The sequence below is a fragment of the Pogoniulus pusillus genome, chromosome 8 (assembly GCF_015220805.1).
Source record: "Pogoniulus pusillus isolate bPogPus1 chromosome 8, bPogPus1.pri, whole genome shotgun sequence".
Taxonomy (NCBI): Eukaryota; Metazoa; Chordata; class Aves; order Piciformes; family Lybiidae; genus Pogoniulus; species Pogoniulus pusillus.
The window spans coordinates 8700429-8714880 of record NC_087271.1 but is presented as its reverse complement, the minus strand read 5'-3'; the positions used below and the strand labels follow the sequence as shown (position 1 = coordinate 8714880).

The window sequence follows — 14452 nt, the reverse complement described above, 5'->3', positions numbered from 1 at the left end:
AGACAGGCAGCAAACCAATCTTCAATGGGTTCACTGAGGCACTACTCTAAGCAGCAAAATATTTCCCTCCTTTGTGTATGAATATGAACAGGAGCCTCAGGTATCTTACCTGTGCCAGCCTTCGCTTTTCTGAGTTGGCTCTTTTCTCATAATGCAATGTGTAGACAGGAGCAGTCTGCACTGCACCAGCACCGCACGTTCCATGCTCATCCTCACTCTCCTACACAATAAAACAGATTTCAATTCCTTTATTCACAATCATTACCTGCAAACGTATCCTCCAGATTATGCATGCCGAATGCATTCAGAATTATCTTGCCACAATCTATTACTGTCATGAAAATACCATCTGTAGTAAGGGAAAAAAATCAAATCTAGCTTTTCAAGAAGCTGAATTATCAACACTGTAATTTAAAAGATGAATTGTTCAAACACCCAGGCAATATTTTCTGAAGTTTTCCTAAAATAGCATAAAATATATCTGAAATCTGATCCCTTCTCCTTACAGCAGAATCCTATTTGGAAACAATGTTTTCAATGGAAAAATACAGCTGCAAAGTGCCCCAAATGCCTTTTCTGGTATTGCAATGTTAAGGTTTGCAAAATGAAACTATTCCTTTACCTTAAACGTTGCTGTTGTTCATACACCTCATGAAACCAAGAAGGACAACTACACCTGCTGAAATACACTGTACTGCAAGACTCTCCCTTCTCAAATTCTCAGCTCGAAGCAAAGGCTTCGATTGTGATATCAAAGCAATCAACTTTATGAAAACATACATCCTGTTAATGCATCTTTGAAGACCTCTGTTGTTCTATGATAAAATATGCAAACAATAAAGAGATTATTCCACGGATGCATAGAATGACAGATAATTGCCAGAGGGCTTGTTATGAAAAATGTATTGTTGAACAAAGGGCTAAGCATATTTCAAAAGTCATTAAAAACACAAATCTCATGCGATTTGTAAAGCACAAGCTTCAAACTGAGACAGGGAGCAATGCACAAAAGTAAGTGTACTACCTACCTTGTGTTTTAACTTACTCTTCACTTCTTTTATTCCTTGTCTTGCCTGATTTTTTGCCTAGAAAAACAAAAGGACCTAAGTAGCAAGACACTGGTTGTAGTCACGGAACATGTTTTACAATGCCACGCTTACTTTAACTGCTCTTTTAAACACCTGGTGACAGAAAGGGCAATAATCTTTATTACAAGTTTCAGACATTTATTTTAGGTGCATTTTATATATTCCTGCTTCAGGATTTTTTTATCAGTGTATATATGCCAATGCTGTGGAAACATAATGAAACCCTCTCCAGTATTACTGAGGACTGGCTAGAAATGGTTGCATACTTCACTCCTTTCTTTGAAATAGTCCTTTAAATTCGAAAGGGCACTTTAGCAGCAAGGCATGTTGGAAAAATGCAAGATTTTCAAGATGACTGCTACAGTCTTCCAGTCTGGCAACTTGCAGGGCAACATCAATCTTAAAATAAATGAAGTGATTTCATATGCAGATGGAGATTTTTGCCCAGCATTGCCGAACAGCACAGCGGAGCTATTTAGGGGAGAATTCTGAATGTATTAAAACAGGCAGCCAAGGATCACTGTTGCATAGAAAACACCCAAGAATGTTTTTCAATAGAGAAATGAGATTATCAATACAGAGTATCATGTACTTATGCTAATGGATATATTTAAAAGAGAGAGAGAGGCAGGAGGAGAGGCACAGAATAGAGAAAACTAAAAGAGGTGGGGACTTGAGACACTAAACCCCCTAACCCTAACAGAAGAAAAGGCATCTTGCTCGTAAAAGCATTCAAGATTGTCTTAAAAATAGTATTTAAAGGCAAAGGTGTGTGGAAATCACCTATATTTCTATGGCCTTCTACACACAGACATCCAGAAAAATAAAACAATTTTCTTGCATCAAGAGGTCAGGGTGTCTTTTTGATCCTTAAATCATACATCTATGAGCTCAGTAACAGCACAATGGGGTGCCATGCAGCAGATGCTAACCTAAGAGCCTCTTTAAACTTCTCAGATCATGCTCACAGCATTTGGATGAATTCTGGAGTGCTTTAAGTCTGAGGGATGGTACCAAGCACATTACTCAAGACCACCAACCAGTTACCTAACAATTAAGAAATGTAGGCTTCATTCCTCTAGTCACAGGCTTGATAAAAAGCAACAGCATAAAAAAAGTAAGCAGGGTCTAAATATGAACACCTTATACACACAGATCCTCATGAAAATGACTAAGGTCTAAGCTAGTGTGAACTTAACAAGAATAATCTGCAGATAATCTGCTAATGAACCATTCTGAAAATTGTAAATGAGTCTATGAAGTATATTTAGTTTATATACCTGTTTTTCTCCATGACTGCTGTGCTTTTAGCTGACATAAACTTAAAAATTCTGTTTGAAAACTTTACTTAAGATACACTAGCTTAGACTGATGTACTGATTTATTCAGGACTACTTATTATGCATCCAGCTAATGAAATACTTGGAAAAAGCAAAAAGGAAGCCACAAGTATTTTTCCCATAGATTAAAAATGCTCCCTTAAAATACTCCCCACTGTTGCTGTTTATCTGCACTGTGTAATTGGTTTATTGGTTAGGCAGCCTTTGAAAACATGATCTTTTAATCTCAAAAGTACAAGCATTAAATCCAGTTAAATCTGAGTATTCTAGGATGATCTTTAAAAGGGCAGATGACAAAAAGGGACTGGCTGCACACATTACTGATGCTTTACCACATCTTTTCAGCAGCACAGCACTTAACAGCAAAGTGAAATTGTATCCGTGTCATTCAGGAGTCCATTTGTCCAGCATTTGTCTGTATTTTAATCATGTCACCAGGTTAGGGTAAGTTTAGAGCTGTGTATCAAATATCTAAATGATATTGCAAGGAAGCTTCTATTATGTTTTACAGTTGAAATAAACCAGCACAGTGATGCTTTGAAAAGAATCTCTATTGTTATGTAGGAGCTACCTGGAAGATTGAACTAACTCTAATTCGCAGTGCTACGTGAGAAAACAAATGAACCTAAAATTTTCTGCAGGCTGAAGTGGGTTTTTTTTTTCTGCAATGCACACATGAAATGCTTCAGCTTTTAAGTATTCAGCAGGAATGAGAGGTTATAGGAGGTTGCAGTATTTTTATCAATTATTTATTTGAAAGAGATGATCTTACAAATTTATATGCTGTTTTCACAGCTGGAGTGGCTTTGGTCATTGCTGTGTTGATCAGTGCTCCACCTTTCTGGAATAGACCAAAAAAAATGTATTTTAGTAGCATCTTAACACGAGTCAAACCTTAAGACAACAGCGAGGAAAAATAAGCAGAGTGGTGTAAAGATATAAGAACCTTGCTTTTAAATGAGGAAGAATAACCAGAGCTGTGCTTCCTCCTCAACCTGCTGCCTGCAGCTACACAAGGGTTACGTAGCACGTCATTATCACAGCTGACACATTTATCAAGGCTCTCTAACAGGATGATGGATTTTCATTCTTCATTCATTGTTACCATTTCCAAATCAATTCAGGAGCTATGGTTATTTTTCACGTGTTCCTATCACATTTATCATGCAACTTAAGAATACTTTGACCTGACAGGAGGAACTATCTCATTTAATCACACGAGAATTCTCTAATCTAAGATAATACTTTTTTTACTAATCCTGCAGAATAACAAGGTTATAACCAAGGGTCTTCTGCTAGCCAAGCTGCACAAGTCTGCAGGAACAAAATTGCTATTTGCTAGAAGTGATAAACTTCACATCAAATTGTACTGTCACACCCAATTCACAGTTATGGAATGTAACAGGATACAGAAAGCAGTGAAATCCCTGACTATACAGACAGGAAAAGCTTGGGTGTTTTGAGGCTGAGGGAGCTGGGGGTGTTTAGCCTGCAGAAGAGGAGGCTCAGGGGGGATCTCATTGCTGTCTACAACTACCTGAAGGGAGGCTGTAGCCAGGTGGGGATTGGTCTCTTCTCCCAGACACCCAGCAACAGAACAAGGGGACACAGTCTCAAGTTGTGCCAGGGGAGGTCTAGGCTGGATGTTAGGAGGAAGTTGTTGGCAGAGAGAGTGATTGGCATTGGAATGGGCTGCCCAGGGGCGTGGTGGAGTCACCATCCCTGGAGGTATTCAAGAAAAGACTGAATGAGGCACTTAGTGTCATGGTCTAGATGACTGGACAGGGCTGGGTGCTAGGTTGGCCTGGATGATCTTGTAAGTCTCTTCCAATCGGGTTGATTCTATGATTCTATGACTCTATGGCGTTCATTTTATGTAGGGGACTTTGTTTTGGGGTGGGGTTTCTTTTTTGCTTATTTATTTTATTTTCAAGAAAAACAAAGCCAAACCAAAAACCCACCAAAATTAGTGCATGTACCATAGACATGTTATTTATTAAAGAATGTACTTCTATTTTCCCTGCCACTGAGCAAACTTTTACTGTTACATAACTGTTAAGGAAAAAGACAAAGATTTAAAGAACGTGATGGCTTGTAGAAATACTTAACCAAGTTAATACCTTGACTGTATGCATCCACTGCTGGTAAGATCTTGAGTTTCCTGAAATAGAAAAGTGTAGCACAGTCAAATAGCCAACTTTTTAAATGTTTCAATCCTCTGCATCAAACATCTGCCCAGGGAAGTCCCTGGACGTGTTCAAGAAAAGACTGGATGAGGCACTTAGTGGCATGGTCTAGTTGACTGGATAGGGCTGGGTGATAGGTTGGACTGGATGATCTTGGAGGTCTCTTCCAACCTGCTTGATTCTATGATCCCCTTGGAGGATTGTTCATTAGTTTTATTCTTCCCTGATAAATTAGGAATGTAAAAACAGGAATGTAAAAACTAAGAAATAAAATATCCTAGGTATCTCTTATTTCACATTTTCTCTTTTCTTTGTAAAAGGATACTTTCCCATCACACACAGATTTTCATTCCAGCTGAGGCAGGAAGAGAAATTAAAACTGCACACCACCAAAAAGTCTGAAAAGAAAAATGCCAACTCGATGGAAAGAATAATAGATAATGAACTACACTCCAGCACATTGATCCCACTGGACACACTCTCAAGATCAAAAATGACATGGACTGCAGATGGCACCATCCCAAGGAAAAAGAACAGCACAAAAATCTGAGGATTATAGCACAACCACACACTCCTGTGCAGGAAAAATAAATTATTAGCTGTATCCACTTTCTTTCACAAGGAGAAAACCTCTAAAAGGCAACTGAAAACTCTTGGCTTGTGCAGGACTGTTGAGGATTACTGAGGCAGTAAGCTGGCCATGAGGACAGGGTTAAATTCTACTGATCACTTGATGAAGAAATGAATACCCTTTCCAATAGGTGCTTCAGCTGAACATGGAAGATTGAGTCCCTGATGTGTGAGGAAGTTTAAGAGTGCATAGTCACTTGAACACCCCAGTACAGGGAGCTGTTATTAACCCCAGACAAGACATTCATGTTGGCAGGAACGCTGACGTTTCAGAGAGGGATGCACTGACACATGCTTGACCTTACAGACTTTCAACAGTTCTCAAAACTTCTTTAGCTTTGCAGCTATCAATTAACTAAGGCTCAGGTGGAGTTATTGCACTGGCTATTGGAAAGCTAAAGCACATGGGCTGAGGATTAACCTATCATTTTAAAACGTATTCCCAAGTTTCTCAAGGAGGTGAAAAAAAACTGATCTGTTTGGGCTCAAGTTTTATCCTCCAACTTCCAGTTCAATTTTCTGTGCTGGTTTAGTTATGGTCACATATGTGGAAAAAAAAAGCAAATGAAAAAATCTTTAAGAAATGCCTTCTATTTGCCTCAGTAATGTTTAAATTAGGCTCTGTATAGCTAAGAATATGTCCACCTGGCCTTTCAACAGCCTGCAGCACACACTTTCTGTGACTCCTCTGAAGGCTGTTTTCCACCTGTTATTTTAAAACCCTGGGTTTCCTGATAAAGTTGATGGGAGTTAACTCTGCAAAGAGATCATAGTTCTACCCCATTAGCATCACAAAATGTCACCTTCAATTGCATACATATTGGTAGCCCTGCACTTCATAACGATAATGAGACAGCAGTTATGTAAATACTGAATATGTGCCCTAAGCAATTTGTCCACAGCTTGGCAATATACAGCTTGTCTGACTTGAAAAGTGTGCACATGCTACAACCTAGCTGAGAACTGCTAGCCAAGTCGAGCATTCCCTCCTGAGCGGAGCCAGGTGAGACGTGGTTCACAGGCTGCCAGAGTGCAGCCAAGAAACAAGCTTTATCTGCCTCCTATTGCAGTTTTATGGCAGCCTCCTGACCCCCTAACTGCAGTCAGCAAATGAACTCTGCATACTGACATCACCTATCTGAATAATGAATGCTCAATGCCTAAAATCTGTTTACAGAGCAGCGCAGGTTCCCACAAAAAGGCAGGAAAGAAGTAAATCTCTGAATTAGTAACTACATTTTTATCAAGGAAAAAACCCACAAATTACATGCCAGAGCCTGGCACAAGACACAGAGGGCAGGAGAAGGCAGTGGAAATCTTGAAACAAAAGGATTTATGTAATCTGAGTATGAAAAAAGGTATTTTTTAGAAGATGAAGATGGCTCTGTGCCACTTAATGATTTCTCCACAGAGGCCAGATTGTCTCCACTGCATGTGCTTATTTAAGGGTCATCTTGCAAAAGAAGACCATCACATGCAACCATCACATGTTGCTGTATGCAACTCAGTGGATTTGCTCAAATCACATCACCTCCATTTACTGAGAAAGCCTCTTGATTATGGAGGAATCTTATAAACTACTTTCCAGACTGACAGTAAAATAGTGTTTGTGCTGCATCAAGCACAGTTTGATTCACTATTTCACTAGTACCTATGATATCTCAAAGAGCAACAGAGCTGCACTGAAGTTTTTAACTGGAAGCCATTCAATGATCCTGGAATGATCAGGACTGGATCCTACATGCTCTGCTCTATGTAGGTTAACTTTTAAGCTAGTTAATGCAAAAAAACACTGTGATGATTGGTTGGATGTGGCAACCTGCTCTAGTGGAAGGTGCCTCTGCCAATGGCAGGAGGGTTGGAACTAGATGATCTTTAAGGTCCCTTCCAATCCAAACCATTCTGTGAATCATCAGTGAACATAACTAGAACAACACAAGGAAAAATATTTTTGTTTATGAAGCAGTCAAATTTCCATTATCCATTCTCAGATGATAATTAGGCATTTCCCTCCTTTTTTACAGAAACACATTTGTTGGAGAAAGCAAATTTCCCTAGGAATTTGGGAAACAACTCAGGTTCCTGCACTTAAGAAATAATTAGATGTGGAAAAAAAAGTTTAAAGGGTTTATGGAACATAACTAGAAAAAGTTCAGCTGCCTAAATGTCAAGGCATGAGACAAAATGTCTCATGTTATAGGTTGGACTGGATGATCTTGGAGGTCTCTTCCAACCTGGTTGATTCTATGATTCTATGAAATGTGTAGTTAAAAATGTAAATAATACAATTACATCATATACTGAGATCTATCAGCAGTGTTTTACTGAATTAAACCAATGTATCTTCATTTCAGATGCTGATATCAGTTGGCAAGTAATGGTAACGTGTCCCAACAGTGATTTGTTAAAGGCTAAAACCCTTCCAAGAATGAAGGGAAACAATGAACAGTAAGACTAATGATGTCTAAAATTCACAGGACGTCATGAGGACATCATCACATTGAGGAGCTCCCAAAGACACAGCATCAATATTAATTTTATACCTCCAGAAAAGCCTCCTGCTGTGATTTCTTCTTCGAAAACATCAGAGAATCCTCTTCCTGCATTTAATTTTGATAGACGACCATCAATAAACTGGAAAAAAAGCAAAGTAAATGACAGGTTGTTGGCTCTTCCATTGCTTTTCAGTGTTGAATGTGTGTACATTATGGATGTGCACCCTCAGTAAGTTTGCTGATGACACCAAGCTGTGTGGTGCAGCAGACATGCTGGAGGGAAGGGATGCCATCCAGAAGGACCTCAACAGGCTGGAGAGGTGGGCACAAACCAACCTCATGAGGTTCAACAAGGCCAAGTGCAAGGTCCTGCATCTGGGTCGAGGCAATCCCAAACACAAATACAGGCTGGGCAGTGAGTGGCTGCAGAGCAGCCCTGAGGAGAGGGACTTCGGGGTGCTGGTGGACAAGAACCTCAACATGAGCCAGCAGTGTGCACTTGCAGCCTGGAAGGCCAACCAGAGTCTGGGCTGCATCAGGAGAAGTGTGGCCAGCAGGGTGAGGGAGGTGATTCTCCCCCTCTACTCTGCTCTGGTGAGACCCCACCTGGAGTACTGCAGCCCCTATTACAAGAAGGATGTGGACATGCTGGAGCGTGTCCAGAGAAGGGCCAGGAGGATGCTCAGAGGGATGGAGCAGCTCTGCTATGAGGACAGACTGAAAAAATTGGGGCTCTTCAGTCTGCAGAAGAGGAGACTCCTAGGTGACCTTATTGTTGCCTTCCAGTATCTGAAGGGGGCCTACAAAAATGCTGGGGAGAGACTTTTTGGGCCAACCAGGGAGTGACAGGACATGGGGGAATGGAGCAAAGCTGGACGTGGGGAAAGTCAGAGTGGATGTGAGGAGGAAGTTATTGAGCATGAGAGTGGTGAGAGCCTGGAATGGGTTGCCCAGGGAGGTGGTTGAGGCCCCATGCCTGGAAGTGTTTAAGGCCAGGCTGGATGCAGCTCTGGCCAACCTGATCTAGGGTAGGGAGTCCCTGCCTATAGCAGGGTTCTTGGAACTAGATGATTCTTGTGGTCCCTTCCAACCCTGACTGATTCCATGATTATAATGGAATATGCATCTACCAGGCAACATGCAGCTTAAGGATGATATCCTTCCTTTAGATGGATTTTGCTGCACCTATAAGCAGCAGAAATGCATTTTATGTCAGATCAAGTAAATTATCTGTAGTATGCAGAATCTTTTGTTCAGAACTATTTGAAAGAGTTTCAAGCATTGCTTGCTTTTCTAATGGCATGAAAATACATCCATTTATTTCCTTACAAATGGCAACTATGAGTGTGCAGCCATTATCAGTCACTCCTTGATGCTGTCTCATCAAATCTTAGGTTTACTTTGAAAAAACAAACAAACCTCTCAGGTATCCTGTTCTGGTTCCTCATCAATGGGCCCAAAGCACAACTTGCTGTATTCAAAAAGTGCCTTTGCAGCAACTGAAAATATTCCCCCATACCCAGTTCACACAAGCAGCATGATGCCTACTTGAGGTCCATTAAATGCTTATGTGTTCTATGTGGAAAACAACTCCACAAGGACAGTATCTGAGGTAAATGGTAGCACAATCATCCAGCAAAACAGCAGAGGAAGGCTGTGGCTTGGCTTCAGAAAGAGAGATAGCAGCAGGTAGGGTTTGACTGGCAGCATGCAAGCTGACTCAAAGGACATTTTAATTAACTATACGGGAATGTGTCACAAAGTGCCAAAACAAAGTAAGGCACCATGCCAAGGCAGGCCCTTCTGACCCTCTCCATGTGACAGAATGCATATTTCAGGCTTTATGCCACTGTATTTTTAAATTCTAACACATCTGTTCACCCTTTTGGGGGTCTTTAAGCACTATTTCAGGTGCATCTAAAGATGCATGCCCTAACACACAAGTTACAGCTGCGTGAGCACACGGATTTACATCTACATATAAGCAGATAAAGATTGAAATGATCCAAGTGTGTCAGAAAAAATCAAAATAAATCAATTCATGTTGAAACCTCCCAGAAGGAATGAATATTATTATTTCCAAGAATTACCAGGCTTCAGAGTACAAAGGGCACATTCTTAAAGGTTTAAAATTGTTTCAAGGAGCAACCCCTTCCTTGTTCTTTTGAAAAGGCTAACTCGAGTCTGAGAGATAAGTGAGAAAGCATTTTTCCTACTATAAACAGCTGATCTTCCAGCAAGAGCTCTGAGTTACTCTCTGCTACTAAACAGTACATAGGAACTAACCAAAATGAATTATTTGGCTACCTCATGTTTTACCACAGATCATCCAAACAGTGTCAGTGACAATCTGAGGCTTGTCAATGAACATCCTAGTGACATGAAACAAAGAACTTTCTCAGAGCACAAAAATTCCAGTGGCAAGAAGGCAGCAAGCACAAAGATAATCATTTCTTTCTCTTTCTTGTCTAAATTCCTTCTTATTTTTTTCATTTTCTTCCAAGTTGGCTTTTTTCCAAATAGGTGGGTTCATGGTCAGACCACTGGATTATTTCACAGTGAGAAAAAGAGATAACAGCATCTTTAGCTACTGCTAAAAGAAAACCAACAACATTCCCCCACCCCCCCCAATTCTCATCTCCCATCCCCAGCCTTTGAACTGTAAGACATTATCTCTTCTGGGAAAGTTATGGATTCATTCCATACTGTAAACTCACGCCAGATTTATGGACATACTCATCATTTAGTAATTTCTATCAACAGCAGGCTGAGACACTTTGACTGAATTTCAGTTTTCAGAGGATCACTCCAACTGAGCATTTAATGTAAATGCTGTCAAACAGAACCGTTAGCAAAAAGATATTGGAGCCATTATTTAGTGGAAATGATAAGAGGTAGTAGTGGTAGTAGTTACTACTTCTGAGTAATTTACTTTTAATGGCTACACTTGGATTGCTATGTGAAAACAGGAGCACGTGGAATTAGCCATATACTTTATGGTTTTCTCCTTCCATTTCTCAAACTCCTGCTCTCTTGAGAACTCTAGGCCTGCTGTTGCAAGAAATATAGTCACTTGGAGATCCAGAGAGCCCTTGGCTGAGTACTGCTTTCAATGAAAAACTAATCATTCCAGTGCTACTCCTGGATTTTAAACTGACTAAGGATAGAACTACCACAATGCTTAAATAATTTTGAATTCTAAAACCAAAATATATCCACTTAAAAAACACCATATGGCACAGGTGATACAGGGAGGAGCATGGGAGAGGTGCAAGATCAACTCCAAAATTTTACAGGAGGAAAAAATTTAAGTCAGTTCGTCCATTCTTAAAAACAAAAAGTAGGTACTTCAAAAAGGGTTAACCTTCCTGGGCAGCTGGTCTGAACCTGTCCCCATGTCCTCCTGATTCCTTCCTGGGGGGTGGATCTGAACCTGACCCCAGGCATAGTGCTTAGCTCACTTCCTGTCTAGGACCACTATAAAAACACAGGAGCTTATAGAATAGAATCAACCAGGTTGGAAGAGACCTCCAAGATCACCCAGTCCAGCCTGCCACCCAGCCTTGGCCAGTCAACTAGACCACGGCACTGAGTGCCTCATCCAGTCTGTGCTTGAACACCTGTATTGTGTTCAGTTCTGGGCCCCCCAGTTTAGGAGGGACGTTGAGATGCTTGAGCGTGTCCAGAGAAGGGCGACGAGGCTGGGGAGAGACCTTGAGCACAGCCCTACGAGGAGAGGCTGAGGGAGCTGGGATTGTTTGGCCTGGAGAAGAGGAGGCTCAGGGGTGACCTTATTGCTGTCTACAACTACCTGAGGGGTGGTTGTGGCCAGGAGGAGGTTGCTCTCTTCTCTCAGGTGGCCAGCACCAGAACAAGAGGACACAGCCTCAGGCTGCGCCAGGGGAGATTTAGGCTGGAGGTGAGGAGAAAGTTCTTCACTGAGAGAGTCATTGGACACTGGAATGGGCTGCCCGGGGAGGTGGTGGAGTCGCCGTCCCTGGGGCACTTCAAGGCAAGGTTGGACGTGGCACTTGGTGCCATGGTCTAGCCTTGAGCTCTGTGGTAAAGGGTTGGACTTGATGATCTGTGAGGTCTCTTCCAACCCTGATGATACTGTGATACCTCCAGGGACAGTGACTCCACCACCTCCCTGGGCAGCCCATTTCAAGGGCAAATCACTCTCTCTGGGAAGAACTTCCTCCTAACATCCAGCCTAGACCTCCTCTGGCACAACTCCAGACTGGGTCCCCTTGTTCTGTTGCTGGTTGCTTGTCTTTGCTTTGACCTGCAAGGTTTGTAGGAGTACATGTATAAGACCCATTTCCACAGCCATCACAGACTGGCATGGTTCTTGTGTAGTGCAAGGAATTACCCATGGAGAATGTGTCAAATAAAAACAGCTACAAAACCCTGCCACGTTGCACATCAATTGATTGATAACTTCCTGTTTCTATTGCCTCCCTGACTGTCAGCACCACCCTTGTTCCTGCTGTTCCTGTTTTACCATACGATTATCCCATCACAGGGTGGACACCCTCGTCCTCAAATCTACCTCCATCCATTGCCATCAAATCTGGTTTTATATATATATGTTTTTGTTACTTGTTTCCCTTCCTCATACCTCTTTGTACCTTAGATACCTTCTATTTATTGATCAAGTTTTTCTTGTACCTTCCAAATGGAAGCAAGACTATTTATTTGGGTGTTTTACCCTTTTCCTCTCTACATCTAATTCCTTTCTTTCCAAGAGTGAAGAAGGGAGAAGGGAAGGCATTCTGTTATTGTATTGGTTCTGTTAGCCACATTTTGAATCTCTGGGAAATTTAAAGTAGAACCAAGACCAATAGAAAGGAAGAAATCAGCATAAACGTGACTTCCACAAAGTAACAGCTCAACAGGCTGGATGTTAGGAAGTACAGCTCATAGGCTGGATGTTAGGAGGAAGTTCTTCACAGGGAGAGTGATTTGCCATTGGAACAGGCTGCCCAGGGTGGTGGTGGAGGCACAGTACTCAAGGTGTGGCCTGACCAGTGTTGAGTACAAGGGAAGAATAACCTCCCTTGTCCTACTGGCCACACTGCTCCTGATCCAGGCCAGGATGCCATTGGTCTGTGTTCCAGGCCTCTCACCAGAATTCCCAGAAAATATGCATTTTTCTTAAATGATTTGTGGTACTCTGTTTCATAGCAACAGTAACAGTTCTTTTGAACTTCAAAATCTCAAGTCAACAACCTGATCTAAAAAATATCTCCATAATTTATAAGTCTGAGAGAATGGTTTGAGGCTAAAAGATCTAGGCTTTGGTCCTCACCAAAAGTATCCTCTCTTAATTTTCAGTAAAGACTATGCTGCTGAATACAGGAATAAAAATAGAAGTGTTAATTAAAATGAGGTACAGAAATGGACATTATAATACCTGAGGAATAAAACTTGACTCAAAAACCTAGATTCACCTCTCTTATTCTGATGAAACTAGTAGGTAAACCTGGAAGTGACAAAGTGAGTCCATCAAGGTAAAGGAAATTCAGATGAAGTGAAGAATAACTCTTAAAAACTAAAGGTGCTGTCTGTCAGTTTGCCCTTAACAATTTGCTGAGGCTTGCAAATTAATTTTTGGGGGGTAAAATGGTAAATGATTAAATGCAAAGATATAATGTATGAGTAATCAAAACACTCATCCTCACAGAGTCTTTGACAATTAATTTTCTAGATAAAAGAAATTCAATTCAGAAAAGCCTCTTGCGTGTGCCTTGGAATACTGATTTAGGTGAAATAAAAGCAGAGCACCTGAACAGCACATCTCAATTTTAGGTTGTATGAAGACTGGCCCAAAAAGGAGATAATGCCTTGCAATGAAAAGTGTCAGTCTGGAAGTGTCACCAGTCACAGTCTTTAAGGATAAATGTGGGGACTGATCCTACTTACAGCCTAGCTCATGATTTTGATACAGAAGTCTGCCATGTGCTGATGTATTTGGGAATAGAAAGCCTGTCAAAACTCAATTCCAAGTCAAAAGCAGAAAATGCTGAAGGTAAGAAAAATAATCTGAATTTAAGCAAAACAAAGAATTTGTTTCACAATTTATTCTGACAGCAACTTCCTGCTACTTTGGTAAAAAAAATACTATGAATTCTAAAATTTTAAGAGTGGTTAAATTAGAGGAATTATCAGGTTGTAATGCAGGAGGGATGGGGAGAAGATTTGTAACCTACAAATAAAAAGGACTGGATGAGGCACTTAGTGCCATGGTCTAGGTGACTGGATAGGGCTGGGTGCTAGGTTGGACTGGATGATCTTGGAGGTCTCTTCCAACCTGGTTGATTCTATGATTCCACAAAAAGGACAGAGAAAGGATGTTATAATAGAGCTTACTTGTCAGTTATGCCAAAAAGGATGAATTTAAAGCACCTATTTTCTGCTTGGTCTAAGTTTAAGGCTGCTTCTAAGATCTATTTTCTGCTTAGAAGATTTTCCAGAACAGAATAAAATACAGTTTAGACTTTTTTGAACACAGATAGCTTTGGAAACAGCTCATTTGCAGCAGGAAAAACTGGAGAAGATGCAGCTGGGCTGAGGATTAGCTGAAAAAGTAGGGGTAACCTTCACAATAGAAATTAAAGAAAACCTACAATTACTACTATGAAATTACACACCTCATCAAAATGGTTATTATATCTTAATCCTCTGCAATACATTATTCCCTTTAGTTGAAA

General features: G+C 40.9%; 1 protein-coding gene across 4 annotated transcripts in view; it reads right to left on the bottom strand.

The window, feature by feature from the left end:
• DENND1B (DENN domain containing 1B) overlaps window positions 1–14452 on the bottom strand; it is a 186023-nt gene that overhangs the window by 19456 nt on the left and 152115 nt on the right. For all 4 annotated transcript variants that reach the window (XM_064147138.1, XM_064147137.1, XM_064147140.1 and 1 more), the window contains 5 exons: window positions 7788–7878; window positions 4549–4589; window positions 3201–3269; window positions 1029–1085; window positions 110–220 (listed from right to left, as the gene is read on the bottom strand). In XM_064147138.1, coding sequence (XP_064003208.1) covers window positions 110–220; window positions 1029–1085; window positions 3201–3269; window positions 4549–4589; window positions 7788–7878 — 369 coding nt within the window. The remainder of the gene's footprint in view (window positions 1–109; window positions 221–1028; window positions 1086–3200; window positions 3270–4548; window positions 4590–7787; window positions 7879–14452) is intronic.